The 11101-nt window shown below is 28.2% G+C and overlaps 1 protein-coding gene across 1 annotated transcript in view; it reads left to right on the forward strand.

Annotated features, from left to right (window-relative positions):
- The first annotated feature begins 1154 nt into the window (after positions 1–1154).
- LOC119670837 (cerebellar degeneration-related protein 2-like) overlaps positions 1155–11101 on the forward strand; it is a 73829-nt gene continuing 63882 nt past the window's right edge. The window contains exon 1 of the mRNA XM_038081260.1: positions 1155–1252. Within this exon, the coding sequence (XP_037937188.1) occupies positions 1189–1252 (64 nt within the window). The 5' untranslated portion in view covers positions 1155–1188. The remainder of the gene's footprint in view (positions 1253–11101) is intronic.

The raw sequence follows: 11101 nt of genomic DNA on the forward strand, positions 1-11101 counted from the left end.
TTGGGTATTATCTTTTAAGTTTATTGTTAGAATGAGGAATATAAGTTATAAATAAAATTACATTTATTTCCCTGGAAAACGAAGTAAGTAGAGTCATAAATATTAGACTAAAATTATTATTATGCCCTGCTACTTAACACGACTACTCAAAATGTAGTGTGTCTCCACACAAAAAAGTGTAACTTTGTGTTAACTGCGGCTCTTTATCAAGAGTTCTTTTGTTGAAATGTATGCGATGGTCATATATATATTTTTCCTGAATATCAATTTAATTTTTAACACATTGGAATGCAAAACGAATTCGTGGATTGAATAGAAACTCAAAAGTAAGAAAAGAATGCCGATTTGTATCTCTTTATTTTTCTTTGCTATTTTGCATAGCCTAAGCCTCGATGACAAATAAGTTCTTTAGAATAACAGTTCCAACCAATAACCTGACAACTTTAGAAATGCGTAAATATACATAATTAAATATGCATATATGTACATATGAAGTCATACACTGAGTTTTATAATATTTTTTATAAAGAAAAAAAATACTTTTTTTAAATATTTTTTTTTTTTAAATAGTAATTTTTTTTTGTTGCAAATTTTTGGAACAAAGTTTATTTCTCACATTTGTTAATTTGCTCTCCGTTTGTTTTACTTAATGGAAATAAAAATATTGACTTTGGCCAATATTGATTTCGTAAGACATTTAAAGTAAATGTAAAAAAGAAATAAGAAATATATATTCATGTGATTACGTTATATATAATATTGTATTTATAAATCTCTTCAAGGTGGCGCACAATCAATAGTAAAGTCAGTAATATGTAAATTTTGAAACCAGTTCTATACAAAATGTCTATGAAGCCAATAAATATTAAGTGACATTCAAATAGTTCATGGTACAAGTGAAAAAAGTTTGAATAGATAAATAAATATATATTAACTATGCGGTAACTCGTAAATAAATGCTGTACTAAATACTACTCAACGTGAGTGAAATTAAAATACTAAAGCATATATTTAATTGCAAGCAACTTGCAAATGTAAGTTTATGCAAGTGTACTTTCAATCTTACTTTACTGTAAAGTGGATATAAATATTAAAATAAAAAATTATATAAAGTTCTTAAACAAATTAGTACAGAAATATATTGTGTTGAAATAATTGTGTTTCAATAAAACATATAACGTACTAACAATGGAAGTATTTGCGGGAGAACCACCGAAGGGCGAAGAGGATCTTTCGAAGTATATGCTAGATGGTAAGTAAGCTTTAATATACCAAATGTTCATAAAAATTTATTTCTTACATGGATTTAAGAATATAAAGTAGTATATTTATTGGTGCAATTATTTATAATGTCAGTGATATAATCAGTAGTTTCCATTGCTGCAGTGAATGTTGAAATCTCGTTTCATAAAATAATGTAGATCATTTTATAAATAAATGGAAATTATTATAAGCGTTCGGTTTAATCCAAATTCCAGTTTGTTAACCCGTAATAAACACCTGCACAAAATAAGTATATCCAGCACAAGTATTTGCAGATTCTGCTGTTATGAGGAAGAGTCTATGGAACACCTGAACACCAATTGTGATGCAGAAGATACAATATTCTAGATGCGGACGTACTAGCAGTTGAAGACTTTCAAAAGCTCCCTCCGAAAGAGCTTTTCTCTATATACTAAACTTCTAACTACAAAGGAGTACACAATAGATCAAGCTGGTCGCACTGCATAAACGCCTAAGTTTAATCCATAAACCATTACTATTAATAAACATTGATAATTACACATTTTTGTCTTAGACATCCTTTTCCAGATTCACCTTCTTTTCGATATTTTTTCTACAGATTGATTTAAAAAAAATCTTTTTTGAGAGGAAAGGAAGGTTATTTCGGGGAAATTTGTCTAAACCGAAAGTATTTCTTAGATCACAAATCATTACTGACCATGAGTTGTTAATAATACTCGAAACAGCGTTGTATGGTCGGCCGATTTTCAATAAATTAATAAAACTTTTGTTGTTGTTCTTTCATTACTATTCGAACTCTTCTAATAGTTTCTTTATATCATAAAACGTGTCTCATGCGACAAAAAAAAAACTTAAAAATATTTGTTTATTCATTCGTAGCAAGTTTACTGAAAATACTCTTTAAAACTACAATTTTTGTTTTAATCCGTTATTGCCACAGACCTAGAACTAGAAGAGTAAAGCAGGTTGCAAATTTATTCACAGCAGATTCATATTAATCCAATACCATTTAAAAATCAATAAATTAAATCAACTTTAACGTAGAGAAGAAGTATATAAATCTGTTGTAAATATTAATTTTTATAATTATATTAAACTGCTTATATATTAAATCTTATATTAGTATAACATATAACCTATATAACCTAAACCTTTAACTATTTTTACATAATATTACTGAAGCACGAAGTAAGTTTATATATATATTTAAGTAAGTTTCATGGGTGTTGATTGGTTGGTTGTAGTGGCAGGTTATCGGATAACTTTCCCTGTACCTTAATTAGTACTTTTTTTGCCGTTTTACTTATACCTTTCCCGCAAGAACCCTTAAAATAGAAGAATATAAACTTACTCCATCCCATCGAATTTAAATTATTTAATAGGTCTTTCGGCTTTACCGATGAGTAGTCTAATAAGCTGACAAAGAAAAATCTTCATCAAAACCTATTTCTTTAGGACGAAAAGCCGGTCATTCAAGGAGAAAGTATTTAATGGTTTATTTTTCCTGCCGGTTTCCATAACGTCAGTAGTGAGGATTATAAGGAATACACAGTTTCTCTGCGTGGATTCCTATGCACCAATGAGGAAAAAATTAATTATTAATTATAAATTATATTATATTTAAAAAATAAACATATTTTTTTAAAAATAATTATATTTAATTAAAAAAATGAGTTTTTAAATTTTAAATTTCTTATATACTTTTATATTAAGATAGTTTTCAATGGATAAAGAACTGCAGTAAGCCTTGCACGATCCCTTTTGATGAGTTCCCAATATATAGTTTTATCATTGGTGTACTTTTGTATAATAAAAGCACTATAATACTTTGCTAACTGCAGTGAATTCTGTTTCTATTCATAAATATTAGATACTATATACATTTCTATAATTAATAGCATTGCTTAATTGCTATAAAAGTTCTAGCATTTGTTGGAGAAAGCCAACAAAGATAATAAAATATTTTGAATTATAATTTAAACATATACTACTTGTATGTTTGCTTACGTTATCAACTGAAGAAATTATACCCCTCAAAGCATATTAAGGTATAAAAACTTTAAAATATACTAAAATCAATTTCAGCTTTTAATTTAAAAATTTTTCAAGATTTAAAGATTTATGTTAGTTTAAAAATAAAAACTTTAATATAACTTAAAGAAATCTAAAACTATTTTATCTACGTTAAGTTTTTTATAGTCACCATAAAGATTTAGATAAAAACTCTAACATTTTTATATTTGAACATATAAATCAAGAATAAATGCATCTCAAAGATGACCATAGATAGATTCTTCTCAGTATTTATTGTAGACATTTTTATCTTCGTACGATTCATTCCAATTGCCTTTAATGGCTTTTCCATTCTTGATCTTTAATGCAAAAGCAAACCTAACCGAAGGTAAACATTTACATTGAAGTTAAATAAAACACCTTCGGTTAGGTTTTTGCTGCAAATCTGCAAACGTTCGTGCTTGAGTTGTAATTGTGGCCACTGATTTCCCATGATTATTGTATTGGCTCCGAATAGTACTGCAACTTCAGTGGCAGTTTAAGTGTACGTTTGGCGTTGTCACTTGTCGTACAAGTTGAAGGCTGCAATTGGCTTCCTTAAACGTTTATCACAGCATTGCATGTATGTCTGAAGTACTTACCTTTTCGCTTCAAATGAATTTTTTTTTTTTGTATGTATCTTAACTAAACTTGCGTGAGGTGAATAGCCTAGCCGTGTGCTTACACAATCTTAGCCATTATGCAATTTTAAAACTTAGGCCAATAAGTTTCCTTAGTCATTAGTGCCATTAAATTACACAATTTTACTGATGTGTGCATGTGTTCTTACATATCGTTATGGTATACCATAGATAAAACCATAAGCTCAATCAAAACTTATTAATGTGAAAATTGAAAGCAAATATGCCAAACGGGCAATTACAGCAGCTTTGTCTATCTCTAGTCTAGTCTTGTCAATATACGCGCAGCAGTTCCAAAATGCCAAACAATAGCACAAATGAACCGAAATTCCCTTTGGGTAAATATGTTGCACGATTATATATGCAATTACAAATTATTTTTTTTGGATATCATACGACGAGGCGTGAGAACGATCGCAGTTTACACCCACGCAACAAATTTTTGTGGTTTGATATATCAAAATCTTGTTTATATTAGAGCTTCACAGTTTATTTGGTCTGAAATGTCACAAGATTGTTACCAAATGTCGAAAAATAAATTTGTATCTTGCTGTAGATATAGTCGTAGCAAAAGAAGGCAGGTCATGGTAAGGGATTGGAATGGTGGAAGTAATTTATACTAATATAAATGTAGTTACGGATTATACACTTTATATTTAAAATTTAAAACAAATAAAATGGTGAAAGGTATTTTTTTTTACATAAATTTATATAAATACTACTTTGGCTTGACTCTTTGCTTGACCGAGATACTCGTACTTTGCGGCTTGAAGTCCAACTGTTGCCCACTCAGTTGCTTCATATAATGACGCTGTGATCATTTCAATTCACTTTTTTTTATTTAATATGTAAGTTGCAGCAATCTGATCTATGTTCATCGCTCCGTTAAGTTTTCTTAACCAAAAACAATAAACGATATTAAAAAGATTTTCGTTGTTGAAAGAAAGATACAAGCTCGGAAACACTCCAAAGGTAAACCGATATTTTGATGCAGCGAAAGTCAATATAATTGTACTTAAACAATAACAATTAAACACTTTAGCATCCAACAAACCGACAACAAACAAAAATGTACTTAACATCTTCTGTAGAATGTTTCAATAAAGATATATTTTGGTATTTAAGCAAAATGAGACAACGTATTGTTTCCGGTCAGTGAATATTTGTGGCTATTAGTGAATGGAACTCAAAACAATTTTATAAATATTAATGTTTTCTGAAAGTATCTTTACTAAGTAAAGATATTTAGTAAAAGTGGTTATTTTGTACCATATAAGTGTTAAATTTAGTAACTAATTAATGAAAATTTAGATACTTTTATGTTAAAAAGAGCTTTGTAGAGTAATTAATTGATTCAGTTTACTTTTTATCAATTTTAGTTTTTTTTTTTTATTTAGGTCATCAGCACAATCACACCACATTAAACTCCAAGAACAAAGATAATATATCTATACGAGTAGTTAATTATTTCCTGCTAAGGATACTGATTTTTTATATATATTTTTTAATATAATATGTTTCCTTAAAAGCGATCATTAAAGTGTATCTTTGTGTATCTGTACTTATATTACTAATAAATCGTAAAATGCACAGCTTATATTATTTTAATAGCTTTAGTGGTATGTCAAGAAAATATATGGAATATTTTTATTGCATTTTAAATAAAGTTATTGAATTGGATTCAAATATGATAATTTTTATTCTAAAAAATAAATATGAAATCATATGCTTGTACTAAACTAAAATCTCAGAAATAAATTCTAATGATATACAGGAGCAGCAAATTTAATAATAGATGTATTAAGCAATGCCAATATGTTGCTATTTGAAATTCTAATCTCAATTTATGCATATTACATTTAGATGACGTAGACCACCTAGACTCAAATCCAAATAGGGTGCTACAACATGTTAAAATAATAAGCAAAACGATACAGTTATTAACTGTCTTATCTCTTAATATCTTAAGCATTTTGTTCTTGCTTTTTTCAAAAGCATGGCAAAGTATCGAGTATAAATATAATTCCGAATTGCAGGATATAATACAACTCTTTTAATATTCGAGAGACCTCTTAGCTTTTTGCTTTAGTTATTGAAAATTTTGAGGTAATGCTGCGGTCTAACATTATATCCATAATAAACGGCAATAAATCACTAATTTGGCTTTTAAAAACGGTTATTGAGAAACGTCAGCAGCTTGTAAAAGAAATCTGCACTTCTTTTCTAAACTAAAAATAATACTCTGCTGTACTCTTAGATGTCACTCAATCTCTTTATAAAGCTTGGCGTGAGGGTCTCCAATATAAAATGAAACAATATCTTTTTCAAAATATATATGTTGAGGCTAGTTGAGTTGAGTCAGTGCACCTGAGCACTTTTACTCTCTATTAACTGCGAGGTTTGTACAAAACCCCTCTGTGCGCCTTGACTGGATTATTGTTTATCACTTCCTCAGACTAAGCAATAATTGACCTCAGATCTGCATATCTCCCCGAGGAGCCTGTAACCATTTTAAGATTTGATAACGCGGTGTTAGTAAGTCTGTCACATTTCGCAAATAATTTCAGGGCTCTATCCTTTATGTATTTTTTGATGGGATCAATCTTGAGGTCCCTGAGGAATTTTCAAAATATATTTCGCACAAACTTCTCTATTCATATGTAGCACAACGGTTAGTCTATGTAGTTCTATCTATTATATTTATTTATGTGGTTGTTTTTTTTGCGGTTATTGTTGAAATTTTCAAAATACGAGTATACAATGATTTTAGATTTTGATTTAGAGATTTAGTTGCTCTGTTGATTTGGTTCTTTTTAAAAATTGGGTTGTAAAATAGCGCTTTCAAGTTATTGAAACGAAAAGTGTAGAAATCACTTTTACAGAGAAAAAATAGTCGAACTCCCCTATTAAATTGATTAACTGTAATTTACCTAAGAAGAGTGACGCACTAAGCATATTAAGATAAAAAAAAATTAAATCGGAATCTAACTCTTGATTTATAATTTTATTATAAAATAAATCTGGTTCTTATCAGGTATAAAATAAATTATTTACCTAAATAACTTATAACTTTCTTAGTATCTTAGAAAGTTACACATCCTTAACGATTTAAAATTCTGATATTTAATATTGTATTACGTACGTATTGTCAAAAGTATAGAACGAAATTATATCATTATCTTTGGCTGTCTCGGAACAATTCCTTTCTGGCTCAATGAATTTTAAATTAAATGAAAAAGCCCTGATGTTATTTTGATATTATTAGTAATATTCTAATTTATTAAATTTCGATTATTGAATTATAGTAATTTCTTTTTACCATTTTTGCATGCTAATCGCATTATATTTAGTTTTTAAGATTTAAATTACAAAATATTCATTTATACTTACTATGTTCAGACAGCCAAATTTTCTTAATTTCGTAAAAATGAAATTAAGTTAATTTCGAAAATGTTCATACGGCCCCAAATTAAGGAATTCATATGTTTTCTGTTTATAAATCGAATGTTAAAATTTACATAATCCAAACACCATTTGTATCTGAGATATTTTATAAGTTGATTATTGTAACTATAAAGGATGGCATGCAATAGTTGTATTAGCTGTAGTAGATTACAGGTATGTGAATTATTATTTTTCACTCTATTTGAAATTAATAACAGTTACAGTTTTTTCTCTATATTTAAATTTAAAAATTTGCACTACTTTGAAAATATTTTCCCGGTTTTATTAAAGTCTACTCTGATCGACATTTATTTTAAAAAAATGTCACTTTTCTGTTATCTCAACTTTATCTTTTGCTTAAAATTTATCTTATGCACAGTTTTATTTGAAATGTTCCTTAATTTCAGCATTCGTTTCAATAAAATTAAGGGAATTTTTTTTAATTTCGTTCTAACCTTAAAACTGAATTTTGTATGGAAAAAACCACTTAATTTTGCTGAAATGGAGATGAAATTAAGATTTTGCGAAATTAAGGTGTCTGAACATAGTATTAGAATTAAAGTTTGATTTTAAGATAATAAAACAATGTCTTTATTAAAAATTAATTAAAAATTTTGATTTTTATTACATTATTTATTATAATAAATGAGCGATATCTCATATCATATCTTCTTTTCTCAACTCAAATAATTTTCGAGGTTTTGATAATCTGGATATATTTAAAACGCAGGTTAGAATTATTTGAATTAATATTTGAATTAATTTCAGGTTAGAAGGTTTCTATTATTTTTACAAATTTTCTTTTACAAACCTTAACTACATTAGTTACACATTATTATAAAATTCTTGAAATATTTTGAAAATTACTAAGCAACGGAGTAAAGCTGGAGAAAGTGTAGTCATTTTTCTTCTTTTGCATAATATTTCGTACTTAATGTCTAGTTTTGTAGATCTAAGGTTGAAATTTTTTGTTTTTTACTTTTATAGCACCTGACTAACATAGTTCTCATGATTTTTGAGCATCCATAATTTGATTATGAAATTGCTCAATTATCAATTATGTGTTAAACAAACCTCATAATTGGCATGTGTTTCTTAAATGTTCCGCTCTGCGGGGTATCTGCCACGAAAATGCAAAGTATCTGTGCCACTTGAAGCATTTGAAATAAATTGGTAAATGCCTGACAATGTCAAATGTCGGTGGGGGAACTTTTGGTCAAAATAAGATATAATTTTAATTATTTCATTTAATTGCATTGAGGAGACGGTTTGGCGCATACATTTACGATATTCCAATTTCTTGTGGAATTTTAGAAAGGCGCATGAGAAGGTGTTTCGCTAAAGCGTCTTGTTTGTTTGGCAACGTCCAAGATATAGTATTTGTTGGTAATGATATGCATTGCCAGTGGGACCCGCGGCTTTATTTTTTATATACGAATTCAATGCTGATAGCTTTTAATGGTTTAATTTTTTTCAGTTAGGATTTTGATTTTAAATTTATGCAAATTCGTGCAAAATATGATTTGGATTCGTTTTGATGCTATTGTAGTGCCGTCATTGCGGCATTAACTGCTAACAAGTGCTTATGGATACATTATCTAGACGTCACAAACGTGGTTAAGATAAATTTGCGTCAATTTATAATTTTCGTTGTTTTTTTTTTCGTTTTCATACTGTTTGTGCGGAGTAAGTTATTTTCTTGCAGTGCTCGGTGTTGGCTGATATTGACAGTGCTTTTATTGTTATTTTTTATTGTTGAGTTTTCATTAAAATGTTTTTTGTTTTTTTTTGTTTTTGGTTTTACGTAGGAAGCTACAACAATCTTTCTCTGACTTGTTACTTTCGTTGACTCTTCACGTAATGCAATTATGCCGCATGATGATAGAAAGAAGCATTATTTGTGAAGGTTGTTCGGTTTCCATTACTTTGGGAAAATATACTTTTAATATTTCTTTTACTGTAGATACTTTTTTTTTTATTGGTAAACAGTCAAATGCAGGCCAAACTAAACAGAATAGATATACTTAACTATATACATATAAAATATTTATTATATATATTTATAATTTAAATGGAAATAATTTATCTCGGGTTATCTGGCTACCCGGGCTACCATAGGTTTTCACAAATTGCTGCCAACACGAAATTAACCTTTACTATTGCGCAAATTCCTGGTAATCATATTTTAAAGTGTTTTTTTATCTGTCAATATGTGCTGAATTTCACTTACGTAGTTAACTTCTTGTACGCGATTTCACACAATTGTTGCAAATGGCAAGTTTGACAATCTACAGTTCAAACCAGAAAATATTTGCTGAATTTAAAACATTTTTTCAATAATTGCAATCAATTGTTGTGATGTGGCAAACAATTTTCTTTTTTTTTTCGAAGCATTTGAGCTTTACTTGTTTTGAGTTGCATAGCAAGCACATTTTAATTAGATTAGTTAGAAAAGCATCTTTTCTTGCTAACTTGTTAACTTGTACTCGCATGAGGAATACTAGCACTTTTCTACACGCATATTTATTTGTCTTTATGCTAAGCCTATTCATAGCTTTTCTAATGCTATAGTCTTCTGGGCTATAATTTCCTTTAATACTCAGTAATCCCATTAGGTGCGTGCGGGCATAGACACATTTCAATTTTTATGTCTTCAGCTCGTTTAGAGTTGCTTGTGTTTGAATTAGAAGTATGCATGAAGGCACTGAATTTAATCAACATTATTGTGTGTATCTACGAAGACACTATAATCTTGAATTATGTACTTACAAAGAGACAGACACATAGCTTCGGTTAGCATTAGTATTAGCATTTGTTTTCCTTATTTAATTTTAGAAATTTTTCTCAATGAGGATTAGTAGAATGGCTATGGGTAGCTTTCATTTATATAAGAAGTTTGTTTATAACTAAATCTGCTTATTTTAATTTTTAAATTAAAACCATTTCTATATATGATTATACAGAATATGGTAAATTTAGTAATTAAATAGTAAAATTAAGTCCATTATAGCAATTTTATTTGAGGAAAATTCTATAAGAATCTGATAATACGACTTCTATAAGTCTATTCTTTTTTTTTCTTTGCTTGATCAAACAAGAGTAAGTGTGTAAAGCACTTTTACTCAATAGTGTGATCATTTAAATTATCCACTAAAATTAGAGCTCCGTTGAATTCCGATAATAAGTTATTAAGATAATTTTATAAAAGTATATCTTCCAGCATATCTTTCTTAAGATATATATGAGTGTTTATATGTAAGCGTAAATATATAAGTGTATATACATATAAGTGTTTATATCTATATAAGTTATACCTATATATTTAAGTGTACATGCATATAGGTATATTATTACTGATAATAGTTTTTCCTGCTGTCAATTTGAAATCTTAAAATGTTTTAATACCCATATAAATTATTCGGTTCCAATTACTATATTAATTATGAACAAACTATGCATTTAACATAAAGATATATACACTTATATAGTGTATTATGTAAAAAAAAGTATCAAGCGGTAAAGTATAAAATTGAAATGCACGTGGTTATTCACCCAAAAAAATATAAATAGGCCACAGCAACCCTATATACCTAAAATATAGAAGATATATAAAATCAGAAGTAGTAATTGCAATAATGATAAAGGTATGCTTAGATTTTATCTTAGAAGATCATCTTAGAAGCAAGTGTCTACTCATTTTTTTTTATTTTTTGTTTTGA

Source organism: Teleopsis dalmanni, chromosome 1 (genome assembly GCF_002237135.1).
Source record: "Teleopsis dalmanni isolate 2A chromosome 1, ASM223713v2, whole genome shotgun sequence".
Classification (NCBI taxonomy): Eukaryota; Metazoa; Arthropoda; class Insecta; order Diptera; family Diopsidae; genus Teleopsis; species Teleopsis dalmanni.